At 36.3% G+C, this 21,905-nt stretch overlaps 1 protein-coding gene across 1 annotated transcript in view; it reads left to right on the top strand.

Annotated features, from left to right (window-relative positions):
• The window catches only part of CADM2 (cell adhesion molecule 2), a 394,474-nt gene that overhangs the window by 99,667 nt on the left and 272,902 nt on the right, over positions 1 to 21,905 (top strand). The window contains exon 2 of the mRNA XM_068970221.1: positions 12,380 to 12,529. Within this exon, the coding sequence (XP_068826322.1) occupies positions 12,380 to 12,529 (150 nt within the window). The remainder of the gene's footprint in view (positions 1 to 12,379; positions 12,530 to 21,905) is intronic.

Here is a 21,905-nt window from a genome sequence, read left to right on the forward strand (position 1 = left end):
TTACCTTTTATTTTTCCACTCAACTTGTTCCTAGAAATGTTACTAGGAATTTTTATTTTCCTTAAGATTATAAAATATTTTAAAATGTACTGCAATTAAGTTTTTTTGCTTTTTAAAAGTATGTCAACCTTCTAAAACCTATTGAAAAAAACAAAATATATGCATTATTTCTTCCCTTTTTAGTATCAGATTGAAGATTTCCCCAGGAGTTTCAATATTAAACAGTTATGTCCCACCCAATTCACTTTTTTTTTTTTTTTGTCTCCAGAAGATTGATTATTGTATGCTCAGCATTATATTACTCACCCTGTCTTCAGAAGAGTCTTACCATCTGTGTGTTCCTTTCCAGAATATTTCCTCCAGGTTGACATCTCAATTTAGAATTTAGATATGTGATTGAGCTTCACTGTGAACCAGACTGTGATTGTGGTCATAAATTTCTTTTCTCTGGAAGGCTGCCTCTCAAATGTTCATCAGTTAGCAAGTAAAGCTAGTCAGTTCTAGATCTTGCTCATTCACCCTGAAAACAGTATTCTTGAAAGACAAAATGACTTTATACACACATGATAATTACCATGAAAGCCTGTTTTGACTTTATAATAAAACCCTCTTATTCTTTTATATTGCCTTACAAAATATAGAGTTTCCTTTTCATTGAAAAATTATTTCCTTTGCATTTTATTCTTCCACATCATAAACTTGAAGATCTATCTCTATAGGAAAATAAGAATATAAATGTGAACAACTCTAAACTTCACTTTTTCCTTGAAAAAATTGTATGTGCTCATTCAAGAAATTATTGTTTGAATTTTTTTGGGAAAAAAAAAAAAAACATGTTAGTGAATGAATTTACTATGGCTAAATTAATGAAAAATTTTAAACTAAAAATCAATTTTGATTGTAAAGCCAGATATATTTTTATTTAATCTAGTTTACGAGGTCCATGGTATGTAAGCAAATTTTGTTTATTGTTCATTTTGACAGGGTAATAAACGGAAAGATAAGCTATGAGGAATGGAATTTGTACAGATACATGTTAAAAAGGTGTTGGGAATTTTTTTTTAAATGGATAATATTTTAAAGCATTATAAAGCAATACAACCACTAAGCAAGAATATAAAGCGGCAATTAAATATGTTTCCCAGAACTTTATAAATATTCTCTGCAGCTCAGACTATTTTTTTCTACTTAGGATTGTTTAATTTAGGGAAATCCTAAAGTTTTTGATGTGATGTAGCAATATAAAATTAATGAAAGAAACTAGAGAAGCTTACTTTATTTAAAAAGAATAACTATGTTGGAAATATGTATAATACAAAAGGCTGAGGTATACAATCACATAAAAACATTTTTTAAATACAAAGGAAGGCACATGAAATTTTATTTCACCTGTATTGAAATTGCTGTAGGACTAGCATTGATCCTGATAATCAAGAATTAACTCTAAATTATAATTATTGTAATAGATGCAGCAGATGGTGACTAGTCTTGATATGTTAGTAGTTAAGTGGATCACCTACTCACAGTCACAGTGTAGGTCAATTGGTAATCACCCTATGGCTATCCCAGAAGTTTTCTGGTCTGCTAAGAGTGTCCAGGAAAACCTATCATCATAGTCTGGAAAACAGAAAGGTGAAATTTCTGCAGGAAAATTATGATTCTTTGGTCAGGAGCTGTAGGAGCCACTGTAAATCTGAAAGAGCCTTTTGTTATGGATCAGAAGACAACAAAGGACTAGGGCCAACCTTTGGGTACACAAGAGTTTCTGCTCCACGAGTTGGGAGCAGAATGGGTCTCTCACAATGGCCATGGTGAACACAGGATCTAGTCTACAGGATTGTATTTCTGAAGCTTCCAATTTGGCACTGTTACACTCTGATACCAGGATGAAAAAGCCCTTCCAACCTTTCCTGGCCTTCCAAGACCCACTGCCCGCCAGCTTTGTTTCTTCCCTGCATTGGTCTGGCAGTTACAAAGGAACACAGGTCTCCAAAGTACTTCCTGTCTCTATGGAAACTGGCAAGCAGCACCAGACTGATGGCCATGTTCCATGGCGGCTGGGCAGAGAGGTGGCGCAGAAGGTGGACACCAGGTGTTATACTCTATAAGGCAAGCTGGATCTGAGAGAATGAAGTCGAGTCAAAGAAAAATAAATTATATGTGGTAGCCAAGGAAAAGAACATACTTAAAGTTTTTTAGACAAATCTAAAAGTTAGAATGAAATGAGGAAAGAAATGACTAGAGAATTCTAAGTGTTTGAAAGAATAGACCAGCATTCCCAAAGTGGAAACATTTTGCACTTAGTTATCAGTCTTAATTTTTGGAGGATTCATCGTACTTCTCCTGAGAATTATAAGCCTTCATTAATGACATCTGTGCTTTTCATGTCAATATGCTTTAGTATGCAATATGTGTTTCAGTACATACAACTACTGAGCTACAACTTTCATCTTAAAAGTTTGTTTAGAATGCCTTCAGTAACTTAGTGGAAGTAATAGCATGCTGTGTGTTCATTTAGATATATATTTAGACTCTAATTTTGCAACAAGAATAATCTTGAACTTTCTAAAATGCGGGTTCTTTGTGTAAACACTCAGAACCAGTTGATAGCACAAATGAGGGAGAGAAAGAAGCACAGTGCTAAGAATAGTTGAGGGGAAGACCTTAAATAATAGTAGGCTATCTCTGTATTTCATTTAAAAATGAGTTACCTATTTCTGTCTTTTCTTATTGAGGTTGATATTTAAGAACCTTTAACCTATTTTGTATCTACTGATCTATCTGGACTTTGGGTTTTATAACCAAAATAAGGGAACCTAACATGAGGCCTGTATTCTACATTTAAAATAGAGCTCTTGAGAGAATACAAAAAGATTTTAAAAGAAAGCAGAGCATTATGCATGCTATTTGATATAGGTGCCAATACCTTGTAGAATTAAGTAAATTTTTAAAAATAGTTGACAGTTTTTGCTATATATAAACGTATTCCAAAAGAAAGAATCAAAATATGTAGCATTTTTAATCTCATTACAAGTTTGCACTTTTTTATTGAAAAACTGTATCTTAAATTCTCTTCATATCTTGTTGTTTCCATTTACCCTTTTAAATGTGATTCTTCTTTGACAAAGTTTTGCTCATTTTCAGAAAGGAAAAAATAATGAAGTATGCAGTTCCTGTTAAATAACCCACAAAATTTGATCATTTACCCTCAAAAATCATTGGCTGTACCTCCGTCTCTGATGTGCAGGGCCTCAACCTCTGCCTGTCTGTCTAGATATATCTCAGGTGATTATTGTCCTTAGTAAGCAAGCACTCATGCACAGTGTGCACTGATCCACTGTTGTGGTCCACATTTAATCTTTAGCACAAGAAAAGAGCTGGAGAAACCCATTGCTTTCACTCATCATCCATTCAAAAGATAGCAAGGCTTGAATAATGCCATTTATGACAGCAGAGCCATGCTTTGGCATCAGTGTTCAAGCATGTATCTTCACCTGTCTGCTCTCTTTCAGCAGTACTGCTGGCTTCAAAGATCTCTCTTCACTGCTACACTTATTGCTTCTTTATGCTAATGGCACATCACAGCCTGCCACCAAGGTTGAGGTGCCCATATCTTAGAATTTGTCTCTTTGTGTTCTGTGTGATAGTGTGCTAGACTCTTGGTGGTCAGACAAGAAGGCATGCATGAAAGTAAAAGACAACTCTTAACTAACTGAGGTCAGCAGGAGTCAAGTTTCAGGCCACTTGATTTTGAACTTGGTAATTCCTAATCTAGACAAATAACAATTTGAACAAATCTTTTCCTAAGTATATGACAGGTGGAAACATTGAAGGAATAATGGGAACTATTTAAAGACAGGGTCAAGAGAGCTATCTTTTCAAAATATTGACTAATCATTCTTCATTAAAGTGTCTTTCACAGAAAATAAATTAGAAAATTATTTACATATCATTACTGAAAGCATCCTAAATGGTTTTCAACCACTGACATGGATAGAGAGGAATAAATTCAATATTCTAAGTAAAACTGTCAGTTCAATGGGGGGAGGGATAAATTAGGAGGTTGGTATTAATATATACACACTACTATATATAAAGTTGGTAATGGACAGGAATTTAATATATAGCACAGGGAACTCTACTCAATATTCTGTAATAACCTACATGGGAAAAGAATCTGCAAAAGAATATATATAATATATAATGTATGTATGTATTATATGTATATACATATACACAAGGGTATATGTGTATATACACATACACACACACATGCAAGATCTGGAGCTGACTATGGTCAGATCATCAGTTCCTTATAGCAAAATTCAGACTTAATCTGAAGAAAGTGGGAAAACCACTAGGACATTCAGATACAACTTAAATCAAATCCACTAAGATTATACAGTGGAGGTGATGCATAGATTTAAGGGATTAGATCTGGTTAACCATGTGTGAAGAACTATGGGCAGAGGTTTGTAACATTGTTCAGGAGTCAGAGACCAAAACCATCCCAAAGAAAAATAAATTCAAAAAGGTATAGCTGTTGTCTTAAGAAGCTTTACTGATACCTGTGGAAAGAAGAAAAGTGCAAAGCAAGGGAGAAAGGGAAATGTATAATCAACTGAATGCAAAGTTCCAGAGAACAGCAAGGAGGGAAAAGAAGGTCTTTTTCAATGAACAATGCAAAGAAATAGAGGGGGGGAAAAAAAAAAAAAAGAAGAAGAAGGGAAAGATTAGAGATCTTTTCAAGAAAATCGGAGATATCAAAGGAAAATTTCATGCAAAAATGAGCACAGTAAAGGACAGAAACAATAAAGATCTAACAGAAGCAGAAGAGATCAAGAAGAGATGAAAGGAATACACAGAAGAACTCCACAAGAAAGGTCTTAATGACCCAGATAACCATGATGGTGTGGTCACTCACCTACAGCCAGACATCCTAGAGTGTGAAGTCAAGTGGGCCTTAGGAAGCAGTGCTGCCAATAAAGCTAGGAGAGGTGATAGAATTCCGCTGAGTTATTTAAAATCCTAAAAGATGATGCTGTGAAAATGCTACACTCAATATTTCAGCAAATTTGGAAAACCCAGCAGTGGCCACAGGACTGGAAAAGGTCAATCTTCATCCATTTCCCATGAAGGGCAGTAATAAAGAATGTTAGACTACCAGACAATTGCACTCACTTCCCATGCTAGTAAGGTTATGCTCAAAATCCGTCAAGTTAGACTTCAGCAGTACTTGAATTGAAAGCTTCCAGATGTGCAAACAGGATTTAGAAAAGGCAGAGGAACCAGAGATCAAATTGCCAACATCCATTGGATCATAGATAAAGCAAGGGGATTCCAGAAAGACATCTATTTCTGTTTTATTGACTCTTCTAAAGCTTTTGACTGTGTGGATCACTACAAACTGTGGAAAACTCTTAAAGAAATGGGAGTATCAGACCACCTGACACTCTCCTGAGAAACCTGTGTGGAGCTTATGAAGAAACAATTAGAACCTTACATAGAAAAACTGATTGGTTCAAAATCAGGAACAGAGTATGACAGGGCTGTATATCATCACCCTGTTTATTTAACTTATATGCAGACAGCATCATGAGAAATGTTGGGTTGGATTCTTCACAAGTTGGAATCAAGATTTCCAGGAGAAATAACAACAACATCAAATAAACAGATGATATCATTCTAATGGCAGAAAGCAAAGAGGAACTAAAGAGCCTCTTGATGGGAATGGAAGAGGTGAGTGAAAAAGCTGGCTTAAAAGTCAATATTAAAAAAACTAAGATCACAGCTTCTGGTCCCATCACTTCATGACAAATAAAAGGGGAAAAGGTGGAAGCAGTGACTATTTCTCTTCTTGGGTTCTAACACAACTGTGGATGATGACTCCATGAAAACAATGGAGACACAGACATAGAGAACAGATTTGTGGGACACAGTGGGGGAAGGTGAGGGAGGCACAGATTGAAAGGGAAACATTGAAACATAAACTCTATCATATGCAGAATAGACGGTGGGAATTTACTGTATAACACAGACTGGAAAATCCCATGGACCGAGAATCCTGGTGCAGGCTACAGTCCATGGGGTGGCAAAGAGTCGGACACGACTGAGCGACTTCACTTTTATTTTTTACTTTCACAGGGGGCTGAAACCAGGTGCTCTGTGAAAACCTAAAGTGGTAGGATGGTGTGGGAAGTGGGAGGGAGTTTCAAGGAGGGGGGCAGTATACATATACCTATTGCCAATTCATCTTGATGTAGAGCAGAAACTAACAATATTATAAAGCAATTAAACTCCAATTAAAAATATAATAAGGAAAAACTAAAAACAAAGATATTATATATTTCTTTTATAAGAGCGACTGAGTCAGAATTAAGTTCACTTTATTTTTAAAGTAATTCTAAGGCTAAGCATGTTAGGTTTGAAAGCCCAGGGCAAAAGTTGAATATCTGGCTGCTGTACTTTCTAGCCACATGACTATGACACATCGTTGAATCACACGTTGCATCAGATCCCTGTCTTCAAGATTGAGATAATGACAAGGTTGACATGAAGATTTAATCCTTGATAATGGAAATGTACTTAGAATAGTGCCTACCATATTGTGAACGCTCAGGGAAGACTTGCTATATTTTTCATAGGTTTACTGCTGGCTTAGTGATGGTTGAGCAAATAGATAACATAGGAAGGGCACAGAAAACCACCTGACCACTCAGGTATGACCTAAATCAAATCCCTTATGATTATACAGTGCAAGTGACAAATAGATTCCAGGGATCAGATCCGATAGGAAGAGTGTCTGAAGAACTATGGACAGAGGTTTGTGACATTTTACAGGAGGCAGTGATCAAGACCATCTCCAAGAAAAAGAAATGCAAACAGCAAAATGGTTGTCTGAGGAGGCCTTACGAAGAGCTGTGAAAAAAAGATAAGCGAAAGGCAAAGGAGAAAAGAAAAAAATATACCCATTTGAATACAGAGTTCCAAAGAATAGCAAGGAGAGATAAGAAAGCCTTCCTCAGTGATCAATGCAAAGAAATAGAGGAAAACAATAGAATGAGAAAGACTAGCGATCTCTTCAAGAAAATTAGAGATACCAAGGGAACACTTCATGCAAAGGCGGGCTCAATAAAGGACAGAAATGGTATGGATCTAACAGAAGCAGAAGATATTAAGAAGAGGTGGCAAGAATACACAGAAGAACTATACAAAAAAAGATTTTCAGATCCCAGATAATCACAATGGTGTAATCACTCTCCTAGAGCCAGACATCCTGGAATGTGAAATCAAGTGTGCCTTAGGAAGCATCACCATAAACAAAGCTAGTGGAGGTGATGGAATTCCAGTTGAACTATTTCAAATCCTAAAAGATGATGTTGTGAAAGTGCTGCACTCAATATTCCGGCAAAGTTGGAAAATTCAGCAGTGGCCACTAGACTGGAAAAGGTCAGTTTCATTCCAATCCCAAAGAAAGGCAATGCCAATGAATTCTCAAACTACTGCACAATTGCATGCATCTCACAGGTTAGCAAAGTGATGCTCAAAATTCTACAACTCAGGCTTCAACAGTACGTGAACCATGGTTTTTCCAGTGGTCATGTATGGATATGAGAGTTGGAATGTGAATAAAGCTGAGTGCCAAAGAATTGATGCTTTTGAACTGTGGTGTTGGAGAAGACTCTTGAGAATCCCTTGGACTGCAAGGAGATCCAACCAGTCCATTCTAGAGGAGATCGGCCCTGGGTGTTCCTTGGAATATGCGAAGAGTTGACTCATTGGAAAAGACTCTGATGCTGGGAGGGATTGGGGGCAGGAGGAAAAGGAGACAACAGAGGATGAAATGGCTGGATGACATCACTGACTCGATGGACATGAGTTTGAGTGAACTCCGGGAGATGGTGCTGGACAGGGAGGCCTGGCGTGCTGCAATTCATGGGGTCACAAAAAGTCAGACACAACTCAGCAGCTGAACTGAACTGAACTGAGCCATGAACTTCCAGATGTTCAAGCTGGTTTTAGAAAAGGCAGAAGAACCAGAGATCAAATTGCCAACATGAGTTGGATTATCAAAAAACCAAGAGAGTTCCAGAAAAACATCTGCTTTATTGACTATGCCAAAGCCTTTGACTATGTGGAACACAACAAACTGTGGAAAATTCTTCAAGAGATGGGAATACAAGACCACCTGACCTGCCTCTTGAGAAATCTGTATGCAGGTCAGGAAGCAACAGTTAGAACTGGACATGGAACAACATACTGGTTCCAAATAGGGGAAGTAGTACATCAAGGCTGTATATTGTCATCCTGCTTATTTAACCTATATGCAGAGTACATCATGAGAAATGCTGGGCTGGAGGAAGAACAAGCTGGAATCAAGATTGCTGGGAGAAATATCAATAACCTCAGATATGCAGATGACACCACCCTTATGGCAGAAAGTGAAGAGGAACTAAAAAGCTTCTTGATGAAAGTGAGAGAGGAGAGTGAAAAAGTTGGCTTAGAACTCAACATTCAGAAAACTAAGATCATGGCATCCGGTCCCATCACTCCATGACAAATAGATAGGGAAACAGTGGAAACAGTAGCTGACTTTATTTTTTGGGGCTCCAAAATCCCTGCAGATGGTAACTGCAGCCATGAAATTAAAAGATGCTTGCTCCTTGGAAGAAAAGCTATGACCAATCTAGACAGCTTATTAAAAAGCAGAGACATTATTTTGCCAACAAAAGTCCATCTTGTCATACATATGGTTTTTCCAGTAGTGATGTATGAATGTGAGAGTCGGACTATGAAGGAAGCTGAGCGCCAAAGAATTGATGGTTTGAACTGTGGTGTTGGAGAAGACTCCAGCGAGTCCCTTGGACTGCAAGGAGATCCAACCAGACCATCCTAAAGCAAATCAGTCCTGAATATGCATTGGAAGGATTGATGCTGAAGCTGAAACTCCAATGCTTTGCCTATCTGATGCAAATAACTGACTCATTTGGAAAGACCCTGATGCTGGGAAAGATTGAAGGTGTGAGGAGAAGGGAACCTTAGAGGATGAGATGGTTGGATGGCATCACTGACTCAATGGACTTGAGTTTGTGTAAACTCCAGGAGCTGGTGATGAATGGGGAGGCCTGGCATGCTGCAGTCCATGGGGTCGCAAAGAGTTGGACACGACTGAGTGACTGAACTGAACTGAACTGAACCAGCTCATCCTCTGTCACCCTTTTACTCTCCTGTCCTCAGTCTTTTCAAGAATCAGGGTTTTTTCTACGAGTCAGCTCTTCATATCAGATGGCCAAAGTATTTTGAAAAATACATTGAGGATGAATCCTTAGGCTGGTAACACATTAATTTTTCCAACTGGGAAAATTAGTAACGTCTTTAGAAAGGCTCTCTGAGATGGAATTAAATGACAACTTGTGAACTTTAAGGAAGGAGGGGGTTAAAAGAGAAAAGTAGCAGCAAACTTGATGCTGTCTCCAGGTTATAAAAATAAAAGGCAGTATAAATTTTTGAGAAGTTTGGCTGCCTACAACATTGGTTTTTGAATTGATTTTGGAAACCACATATCCTAAGGGTATTTAGGATTAGTAAATTCTCAACATGAGTTTGCTCTTTTGGGAAAAACTAAATTATTTAACTTTAGGGATTTTAGGATGCAAGATTCCAGGGAACTGAAGTCAGTACTTTAACGTCTGAACCTAAGTGAGGAGAAGATGGAGAGGAGCCATCCTGATGGCATACTTGGAAGGATAAGGTATAGGTGTGCTGGAATCTGTATAGTCCCTGTCATGTAGAACACCCTGCCAAATATTAGTTTCTTTCTTCCATGGATGTATCAGGAAAGACTGAAATAATTATCAAATAATAATTTCTAGATAAGATATGATATTGAAAGGAGATTAACATTGGCATCCTCCCTTATTTGATCTGAAGATGTAGTTCAGCTAGGTATGAGTTCAAGGTTATTTTGCTAAAAGAATATTCTTTTCTTTTTTTCCTTTTCATTGTTATCTAACTCACATTTAAACAAATAGTGATATGACCCAGCAGCCTTTGTGGAAAAATAAGAATAAAACATTGAACTTTCAGAACAAACCCCAAATGGTTCATTGACTCCATTTCACCATGGAAAAAATCACTTAACCTCCCAGTGTCAGTTTACCCATCTGTGAAATGAGAAGGATAATATTTTCTTATAGGATGTTTTGAAAATTATTTTGCAAATGCAGTGGATGAAATTGTTGCAAGCATCACTGCTCTTTTTCCACGTCTTTGAAGACGCAGAAAGTATTATTTATGTACCAGTTGATAGTAAAATCATCATCTGGGATGAACTATGTATATTTATTAATAGTTGTGCACTTTTTATTACTTAAAGGATCTCCTCCTCCCCTAGACTGCTCAGTTTATGCATTATGTCAATAGCTGGGCACCTGAGCAAAGCATCTTAAAAACAATTTGAACTTCATATTTATGAGCTGCTAATCTGATATCTTTGGTAATTACCCCTTCCTTCTGTTTTAGCTCATGTTTTCTCTGATGCAGTTTTTCACTTCACCTCACTTCACAAGATTGATAGTTTTTCATGTTTCCCTGCTAGAGGTCACCTCTGAGCTGAAGGCAAAACACATCCCATTCTGGCTCCTGTTGACTTTCAAGTCAACTATCAAAGAATTTATTCCAGACATTGCCTAACCTCAATTTAAAAACTCTACCCTAAAGATTACAAGGAGATATCCTGGGGAGTTGCCATAGTGACTTAAATAGGTTGGCATTGAGGAGACAAAGCTACTGATAGCAGATTTTTATACTTGATAAGCTTAATTATATAATGTGGTCACGAACTTCTGTGCTTGTGTCATTTAGGTCTGGAAAGAAATTTTCCCCTTCAGGCTCTTCTCTTCTCTTACAGTGCCAATCAACAGGCTTCTTGGTAATAAGAATCTTTATGCCAGTAGCTCCAGTATAACTTCAAATGGTGCTTGTAGTAATGACAGAATCATGATAAAATTAAAGAAGAAAAGGAAAATATATTTCCTGGGTGCTATTAAGTTATCATAATATTCTTGCATATGTAAATTGTCCTTGACTTAATGAAATACCCTACTCACATAATAGTATTTTAACCTGGCTTTAGAAAGTCATTTTTTACCCATGTTGTTAATTGTTTCCAGACTTGGCAGAGTTCATCTCCAGATCATCTTGCTGAAGTGAAATTTATATATTATGTTTCTATGTGCATGAATTTTAACTATTAGAAGTACTTTTACTAAGAAATGTTATTACATGAATTAATAATAAATAATAAATTAGTATGACACTTAAGAAAATAGAAAACTTGAATACATTATAATAATATCCAAATTGCCAATGATCTTTATAGGTATTTTTTCCTTGATTGAAAAAGGGATATATATTCATCAGAAAAAAACATCAGAAAACAATAGAAAGAAACGAAAAAGAATATTATCTCTACCTCTTGGGCTAGAGTAATCACTTTAATATTTTGATGGATATTTTATAAGATGAACACTTGTTTTCCCCAACATGTTTTGTATTTATAAATACAACTAAGTCTGCAAGAAACCCTGGTGTAAGAGGATTCTTCTTTTTTTAATTTTTTCTATCAGAGGTTGAATCTAACATTCTAATATCCATATTTTATACACTTTATTCAGAATTATAAAAACTACAAGGGAAGTATTTAATGTATTTCTTCTGCTACTAAAAAGAGTTATATTCATCCAGAATTATTATTTTCAAAAATAGCCAGGTCTAGCACCATATCGGAGAAGGCAATGACACCACACTCTGGTATTCTTGCTTGGAAAATCCCATGGATGGAGGAGCCTGGTGGGCTGCAGTCCATGGAATCGCAAAGTCGGACATGACTGAGCAACTTCACTTTCACTTTTCACTCTCATGCATTGGAGAAAGAAATGGCAACCCACTCCAGTGTTCTTGCCTGGAGAAACCCAGGGACAGAGGAGTCTGGCAGGCTGCCATCTCTGGGGTCGCACAGAGTCGGACAGGACTGAAGCGACTTACCAGCAGCAGCAGCACCATATAATTGATGCAAGGCCAAGGGAAATTAATGATAATCACGTTACTATTTAAATATACATCTTTATGTGTGCCTAGGAGGAGAAGAAGGTTTTCTGGAGCATGTGAAGGAATGTAAAGAAGTCCTACTAGTATATCACACTGTTGTCCTCTAATTAAAGGTTTTCAATTATCTTGCCTTTTTTCTAATGTATAGTTTTGCTGTTGTTTGGTTGGTTTAAATTTTACTTGGGGTGAGAAGTTAACCCCATGTAACTCTTGGAAAGTTAATCATTTTATAAGTTTCATTTAATCAACTTTGTCTTTAATCCCTTTTTAGGCAGCCAAGGGCAGTTTCCACTCACACAGAATGTAACAGTTGTTGAAGGCGGAACTGCAATTTTGACCTGCAGGGTTGATCAAAATGATAACACCTCCCTCCAGTGGTCAAATCCAGCTCAACAGACTCTGTACTTTGATGACAAGAAAGGTGAATACATTTTCTTTTAAATGTTTTAATCATATTCTAAAATATCCTAATTATAATGAATTTATTTTTCTGAGATGATTCAAATTATTCCTTTTGATTACCAAACTGCTGATGCTTGTATTTAAACATGTTAAATATTAAATACTTTAGTTTGCAAGTCATAAACACTAAAGATAACCTATGTCAACTTTTTAATAAAATAAACAGTTCTAATTCTGTTTCAAAAACAGTTTTATATCTTCTCCTAACAATTATTTTCTCTCCAGATACCACATGCTTTTGTTCTCTTTTAGATGCGTTTTATATAGATTGAATATTTTTTCCTCACTCTTGGCAATAGGATGTGTTATTTTAATTAACTTTAATTAAAATATTTAGAAAATACCATGTAACTTTGGAAAGTTTTTTTTTTATTTTATTCTCATGAATTGAGTTTAAAACTAAGAATTATAAAGATGATATTATTCAATAATAAGTTTAAGTTTCTCCTTGTTTCTAAAATAAACTGAAATTAAGAAGCTGTATTTACACACTGAGTTGGACTTAACTGGGGTTTCTAACTGGGTGATAGATTTTGATTAAGTGTTTTTAGAGAACTAAATCACATTACATTTTATAATTCTAGCAAACAACTAAAAGCATATACTGAATGTTTAAGCAGTTGTCTACTGGTATAAGCATTGGGAGAAAATTAGTTCAGGAACTGCAATAAAAATATGGATCTATTGCTTTAGGTAAATTATATAGGATATAAATATAAATATTTATATCCAAATATTCAACATCATCTTAATATCTTTATTCCTTATGTATGTATGTAGATAATAGTGAAATAATTTGAAATAGGATCCCATAATTGAAGTGTAGTCAAACTAGTTCAATAAATGTGCCCATTTCACCTAAAATATAAATTCACTATATTTTGTGCATTTCTATACTTTCCTTGTTTGATGTACTTTAAGTTTAAAATCAAATACTCTATTTTAACCTTTAGTATATGAAGGATTGGTTAAAAATCTAATTAATTCAACAAATACATTTTGAGAGTTTCTTTGTACAAGGCATAAGAGTTAGAGACCAGACAGATAAAATCCCTGCCCATAGAGAATATACAGTCCAGTGTGGAAACCAGACAATTAAACAAGCATATGAACAAAATATATTTTAGAGTACATTGACAGGAAACAAGTGTTCTCTTTCTCTGTCTCTCCAGATAGCTGGTTAGCTAAAATAGATAATACATAAACATCTACAGAGAGAGAGGGAGAGAATGAGATTAATACCTAGAAATTGGCACAAGTGATTGTTGAAGCTGGCAAGTCTGAAATCTGCCTGGTAGGACAGTAGACTGGAGACTCAGGGAAGGTTACATTGCAGCTCAAGTCTGAAGGCAGTCTGGAGGGAAATCTCTTCTTCAGGGAACCTCAGTTGTTCTTTTGTTTTTTTGTTTGTTTTTATTTTACTCTGAAGGCCTTATACTGATTGAATGAGGCCCACCTGCATTTTGCAGGGTGATGTGCTTTACTCAAAGTCTACTGATTGCAAGGTAATCTCATCTAAAAACACTTTCACAGCAGTAACCGGACTGGTATTTGGCCAAACATCCGGATATTGTGGCCTAATGAGTTGACACATAAACTTAACTATGAGAAAGGGTTAGGAATACTAGCATTTCTGTAGAACTTTAATATTTATAAAGGGTTTCTATTTTGCTGTCTGAAAGACAGAACAGTTATCACTAAAGACCATTTTCATAGAGGCATGTGGAAGGGAGGGGTTAAAGTTCTCACAGCTATGTAAGATTTAAAGACAGTATCATGACAAATATTGTGACTTAAATATTGACTAGACTTAAAGCCAATACTGTGATTCCATATTTATGTTTTGATTTGAGTGTTTGATGTGTAATCATTCATGTTTAATAGAGACTTCCAGTCATAGAGTTTTGTTATTTTTGTTTGTTTGTTTGTTTGTTTTAGTATTTAGGGATATCTTTAAATGTCTGGAAATGGATTTTTAAACATCCATTTGCTAAACAGTTAATATAGCAATAATAATATAAATTGAGTCCTTATTACTATTATTGATTACTTAATTATTCTGATTAAGATGGTTTTATTCCATTGTGAAAAATTTTAATACTGCTTTATGAGACTGTAAAGTGACTTGTTTTTCCACAACTTGAGAAATAGCTAAGGAATATCTAAACTTGATATTTTTAAGCCTTTTGAAAAATATGTCATTCAAGAATTAACAGTTAATTTTATGGATTAATTAGCTGTTTTAAAAAGTCACAAGTATAATCCACATAATTTAGTTTATATTTCAGCTATATTCAATGGAAATAAAAGCTATATAAATAGAAAACAAAACTTAAAGATTTCTTTTGATTTCATTTTTTCTAGCAAAAATATATTTAAGTTTTATCATACTAATATTATGTAAGCCTTATGGTTTGATCATAAATTCCTAGTGCTATGTGGATGGAAAAGGCACATCTATATGTATATGTACATGAACATCTATATTTTCATGTATATGAAAAGAAAATTCTAGTGTTTAGTTCAGTCCTTCATGGTGGTATTTAAAGGAGTTTTAAATCAAGTGATCTATGTTGCTTTCCAGAAGGAAGTTCTGTTAGTTAAAAATTCAAATACAGAAGTAACCAGACATATACAAACATTTAACAACTTCTTTGTGCTCATGGCAGTAATTGATTACAAGTATTTGTAAATAAATATTTCAGACATATGTGCCCAAATATAAAAAGACTCCAGTTTTAATGAAACCTCTCATTTGCCCAATGATATAACACAAAAGAAAATGTTTTGGGAGACAGGAGACTGTTAGGGATGCTCATGGAACAATTAAACATATAGTATACTATTTAATTTATCAACTTGATTATATGTAAATATTTTAACTGGATTTTCCTGGTGGCTCAATGGTAAAAAATCCACCTTCCAGTGCAGAAGATGCAGGTTGGTGCCTGGGTTGGAAAAATTCTCTGGAGAAGGAAACAGCAACCCACTCCAGAATTCTTGCCTGGGAAATCTCATGGACAGAAGGGCCTGGTGGATTACAGTCCATGGAGTCACAAAAGAATCAGACACAACTTAATGACTAAACATAAACAATAACATATTTAAACTGGTATAAAAATATATTAATTTAGCAATATTGCTTTTTTACACCCCTGCATTTAATGAAATAATCTTGCTTAGCAGTACTTTTGAAAAAGTATAACATACTGTCAATGAGAAATAAGTTTCAATCAACCGTATTTTTTTAACACTAAGTAAGTAAAGTCACTCAGTCTTGTCCGACTCTTTGCGACCCCATGGACTGTAGCCTACCAGGCTCCTCCCTCCATGGGATTCTCCAGGCAAGAGTACTGGAGTGACACTAGGACAGTTATATTTGTTGTGCATTCATCCTGCAGGATTATAATAATAATTTCCACTATGTAACAATGTATTGTATTGTTTTTTAAGATCTTTGAGAATCATGTGTACAGTGACATTACAATTGTGAGGTCAAATCCTCAGGCACAAAACCAAAATCTATATGAAATGTCATTGCCTCCTCTTTTAGTGATTCTATAAAATATTCTCTATAGAGTGTCTAAAATAAGCATTGATTCAGAGTATTTCAAGTTAATGCAACTTTTCTGTGGAATATAGAGAGCAACTTGTAATAGATTTGCAAAGACTTTGTTTCCAGGAAGCTCCTTTTTATTCTGAAGGATAGTCCTGATGATAAAAACCCATCCTGGTATATCTGGGATATTTAGCAATATTCCTACATCTTTACACTGCTACAAACTACACCTGATCATATGAATTGTTGAAGTATTCTTTTTTTTTTTAATATTTGCTTAACAGATTTATGGTGAAAAAAGCCTTTGTGTGTGGATTTATGTGTGTGTATATGTGTGTAGTATAATAGGTTTCTATTTCTGTTATTAGACTTTTTTCTATTTCTGTTGTGGGTCTACCATCAGTTGCAACAGAATAGCGGAAAGTATTGAATAAAGCAACCTTTCATGAATGACAAACTAACATGCCTGTTCCTTCACAAGTCCTTGATTTGGTTCCTTGTGATATTGTAGCAGAAGGGATCCTCGATAGTGATGTCCCTCAAATGCAAGGGCTTGAAAATAAAAGTGTTTTTTGAAGATTTCATATCACAATTTCCACATACTGTCTTTTTGTCTGCAGACAAATGTGCTAAATTTTGCCAGTCTAAGTGTAGAAGTTAAGCATGGGTTAGCGTGACTAAAGTAACCCATATGTCTTATGCAAGTGACAACTGCTCAGGAGAACAATAGAGAAAATGAAAGGGCTGTCTGTGTCACTGATTGCACCAGCTTCTACAGGTGGCTGCCACTGTTAATGGCTTTATCCATAGTTCTGTTCTTATTTCTGTCTCATATTTTTTTTGCCAGTTGTTCTCAGGAGCTTTCCAAACAGAGTCTTTCAGGCATATGCAGTATTACAGAGTTTTAATTGTGTCTCAAATGATTATAAAAGACAGCTGAGGTTGAGAAGCATTGGGTTTAGCAAGTCAGTTCTCGCCAGAGTTCTGTATCCCTGAGCTTTAATTTCTGTACTGACATGGAGTAATGAGAAGGACGGGGAAAGGGACAGAGGGAGGGAAAGGAAGGGAGCAAGTGGGCAAGTTAGTCAGAACAACAACACATGTGCTTCTCATTGATATTGCTGTTGCCACTATAAGACCCAAAAGGCATTCTGAGTAGCCTTTCCTGCTACACAGGTCTCTGACTATTCTGGCTGTGGGGTTTGAACAAGGATCTCAAGACAGTGACCCGTTGGTTCAAGTAAAACTAGAAAACCCTTCGTTGTTTACTTGGAATTATTAGCTAAAGAAAAGTATGCTGTGAGTGGGCAATTGATCATCTGCTAAAGGAGAATTAAGCTGAACTCCTTTTCTTAGTTTTTCTCAAGGTGGTTGAATGTGAATATTCAGGACTTTCTTCACAAGGGAGATAAATGTCCAGGGGTAATTGGCTAAGTGAAGCTAATATTACAATATATATTATTCAGGTAAAATAAAGAGGGCAGTGATCTCAGGCTTTTGCTACTTTGAGAACATTCATTATGTGATATGTAAATATTCCATTTATAACTGGAGAAATTGAGTCAAACATTCAGGAAAATTTGTCCACAGACGTTTTGCTAATGACTGGTAATGAAGGAATTTGAATCCAGGTGTAGTAACTAGAATGCCCCTGAAAACAAAGGTATCCCAGCACCAGGTCACTTTAAGTATAACCCAAGTGGCTTCTGCCATTGATCTTAGCAGCTGCCTTTTAGTTAAGAACAGCTGCTGCTAAGTCGCTTCAGTTGTGTCCAACTCTGTGCAACCCCATAGACAGCAGCCCATGAGGCTCCCCCGTCCCTGGGATTCTCCAGGCAAGAACACTGGAGTGGGTTGCCATTTCCTTCTCCAGTGCATGAAAGTGAAAAGTGAAAGTGAAGTCGCTCAGTCGTGTCCCACGCTTAGCGACCCCATGCACTGCAGCTTACCAGGCTCCTCCATCCATGGGATTTTTCCAGGCAAGAGTACTGGAGTGGGGTGCCATTGCCTTCTCCAGTTAAGAACAGCAGTTACTCCCAACTGTTGAAGATGTACATACAGTAAGACCGAGAGATGCAGTATAGTCAGCATTGCCCAATAGGACTTTCCACAATGATGGCAGTGTTCTAAATCTGTATTGAACAATTCTGTAGCCAGTGTCATGTGTGGATACTTGTCAATTTTAAAATAATTAAAATTTGGGGTTTTTTTAGTCATACTAGCTGTATTTCAAGTACTGAAAAACCATGTGTATTTACTATTTTGGGAAGCACAGCTCTAGACAATGATTCACTCTTTAGATGCCAAAATAGACCTTGCCCAAGTCCAGCCTTGACTGCAGAATATGGATTTTTCAACTGAGAAAACCACAAGTCATCATAAAAATGAATCAAATATTAAGTAAATGAAATTTTCCTGTTTAAATTGCACAGATTTAATGGGGACATTAAAAGAAAAGAGATGGGAATACAGACCACCTGAACCTGCCTCTTGAGAAACCTGTATGCAGGTCAGGAAGCAACAGTTAGAACTGGACATGGAACAATATACTGGTTCCAAATAGAGGAAGTAGTACATTAAGGCTGTATATTGTCATCCTGCTTATTTAACCTATATGCAGAGTGTATCATGAGAAATGCTGGACTGGATGAAGCATAGGCTGGAATCAAGATTGCTGGGAGAAATATCAACAACCTCAGATATGCAGATGACACCCCCCTTATGGCAGAAAGTGAAAAGGAACTAAAGAGCCTTTTGATGAAAGTGAAAGAGGAGAGTGAAAAAGTTGGCTTAAAACTCAACATTCAGAAAATGAAGATCATGGCATCTGATCCCATCACTTCATGGGAAATAGATGGGGAAACAGTGGAAACCGTGACAGACTTTATTTTGGGGGGCTCCAAAATCCTTGCAGATGGTGATTGCAGCCATGAAATTAAGACATTCACTCCTTGGTAGGGAAGTTATGACCAACCTAGACAGCATATTAAAAAGTGGAGACCTTACTTTGTCAACAAAGGTCCGTCTAGTCAAGGCTATGGATTTACCAGGTGTCATGTATGGATGTGAGAGTTGGGCTATAAACAGGGCTAAGCCTTGAAGAATTGATGCTTTTGAGCTGTGGTATTGGAGAAGACTCTTGAGAGTCCCTTGGACTGCAAGGCGATCCAACCAGTCCGTCCTAAGGGAAATCTGTCCTAGGTGTTCTTTGGAAGGACTGATGTTAAAGTTGAAACTCCAGTATTTTGGCCACCTGATGCGAAGAGCTGACTCATTTGAAAAGACCCTGATGCTGGGAAAGATTGAAGGCAGGAGGAGAGGGGACGACAGAGGATGAGATGGTTGGATGGCATCACCGACTCAATGGACATGAGTTTGTGTAAACTCTGGGAGTTGGTGATAGACAGGGAGGCCTGGCATGCTGCGGTTCATGAGGTCGCAAACAGTCAGACATGACTGAGTGACTGAACTGAACTGAATGGGGACATTGTAGCACAGGAGACATGGAGTCAGATTTGACTTCTAGTTCTGCTTCTGACACCAACCAGCCGAGAAATCAGAGAGGTTTATCAGCACCACCACCAAATTAGATGTATTGGTCTTTGGATCAGAGCTGCATCTTTAATATTTTCTCCATCGACTTTGTTTGCACTTGAAAACCAGAAATCATTAACCTATGAAGTAGATATTTAATTACAATTACATTTCATGTCTGCATAGATTTTATATGAAGTTTTTTTTTTTTTCTATAACACTTCAGAGCCTGCACATTTAAATAAAAATAAAAATCAAGAGGAAAATTTATAGGTTCTTATGGATAAGAGGGACTTAGATCAAATGTTGTCACATATTCAGGCCCTCGTCTGTTTCTTTTTACACGAAGTTTACTGTTCTGTTATAAACAGTATGTAAGCATTTAGAATAGAGTGGGTATAGGGAGATAGAGGGTCCTTCCCTGGTAGCTTAGCTGGTCAAGAATTTGCCTGCAATGCAGAAGACCCCAGTTTGATTCCTGGGTTGGGAAGGTACCCTGGGAAAGGGATAGGCTACCCACTCCAGTATTCTTGGGCTTCCCTGGTGGCTCAGATGGTAGAGAATCCACCTGCAATGAGGGAGAACTGGGTTCAATCCTTGGGCTTGGAAGATCCCCTGGAGAAGGGCATGGCAACCCACTCTGTGTTCTTGCCTAGAGAATCCCCATGGACCAAGGTACCTGGTGGGCTACATGCAAAGAGTTAGAAGCAACTGAGTGACTAAGCATAGCACAGGGAGATAGAGAGAGTAGGGAGCTGAGTTCACTGAAACCTTACATTAATACTCTGCGATATTTGGCAATAGAAATAAAAAAAAATCAATTAGATCATTGTGTCTGTTTCTCTGCGGGTGTGGAAAAAAAACAGTTGAAGTAGTACAATCTGATCACTTAATGTTCGGGAAAGAACACTTCAATTCCATTTTATTATTGACCAGAAACGCTTTGTACAAACATCTCCAGGAGTGCGTAGTATAGTATATGCATTTAACAGACATATCTCTGTGTGCTTGTATGTGTTTTTACATAAAATATAAAATGCATACCTGTTTGTGATATTTCTTTTTATAGTAGTTTTGCCTTTTTGAATTATACTTCAATGATTCTCAAAAATATCTTGAAGGAAATTTTATTCCTGAATGAGTTAAAATAAATTTTATTAAGGGTATAGCCAAAAAAATATGCTGGTGTTAATTTTCTAATTATTCTGCTGATAATTTTACATTAATATTGGGGAGAAAAGTAACATGAATAAGATATCCTAGAAAAAAAAAAAAGATATCCTAGAATAAGCAGTAATAAAGAGAATAAAAATGAGATGAACCTAAAATAATGATACAAGTTCTCCTGGCTCCATGCCAACCAGTGCCATCTGAGTGTCTTTCCCCATTAGTTTCAATCAATATGACAGTCTTGAAAATAGCAAATATTAAACTCTGTAAAGCAGATATTTAAGTGGTCAATTTTACCCTTCCTTTTGCTTTCTTAAATAAAATCAAATATAATGTATAAGTTACAATAAAGATATGAAATCAATGATGACAACTTACAGTTTCACAAGGCAATTTTTCAATAACTTCAGCATAATTAACTCTTCTCCTTGGATCTACAATGACCTATATAGTCAATATTCCCATTTTGTATATGAAGAAACTGAGGTTTGCAGATTTGAATGACTCTAGTAGTAAGCAACAAAATGATGGTAAGACATGAACTTTTTTAAGTGAAGCCTAATTCACTTCATGATATATCATACTATGAGGACTTCATTTTAACTGCTTTTTGAATTTTATCATTTTTTACTTTTCTTATGGAAATGATCACTTCTTTTAGGTCTTTACTCCAAAGTCATCATCTCAATGATAGATCTGAACACATCATCTCTCATAGTTAATCATTTTATTTGTATTAGCAGATGTGCTAGCAAATGCATCCATATTAAATTAATAGGAATCCAGTTCCCACTAGGAAATAAATGATACACTTGAGTTAATGAAGTATGGAACACACTGTTTACAGATGTGCAGCCATAATTAAGGAAACTCATCAAGATGATACAGCACCCAGGACCTAGCGACAGTGGGAAGCCAGCCTACCCTTGGGTCTGAAAGGGCGACAGAGAGAACTAAAGCTAAGTTTTGGAAAGAAGGCTTCTGATTAGAAGCTGAGACTGTTTAGGAAGGAGGGATGTGTGGAAATACATAAATTGACTTCTCTTTCCTCCTACCCTTTGATCTGACTTCC

This window comes from Capricornis sumatraensis, chromosome 1 (genome assembly GCF_032405125.1).
Source record: "Capricornis sumatraensis isolate serow.1 chromosome 1, serow.2, whole genome shotgun sequence".
NCBI lineage: Eukaryota > Metazoa > Chordata > Mammalia > Artiodactyla > Bovidae > Capricornis > Capricornis sumatraensis.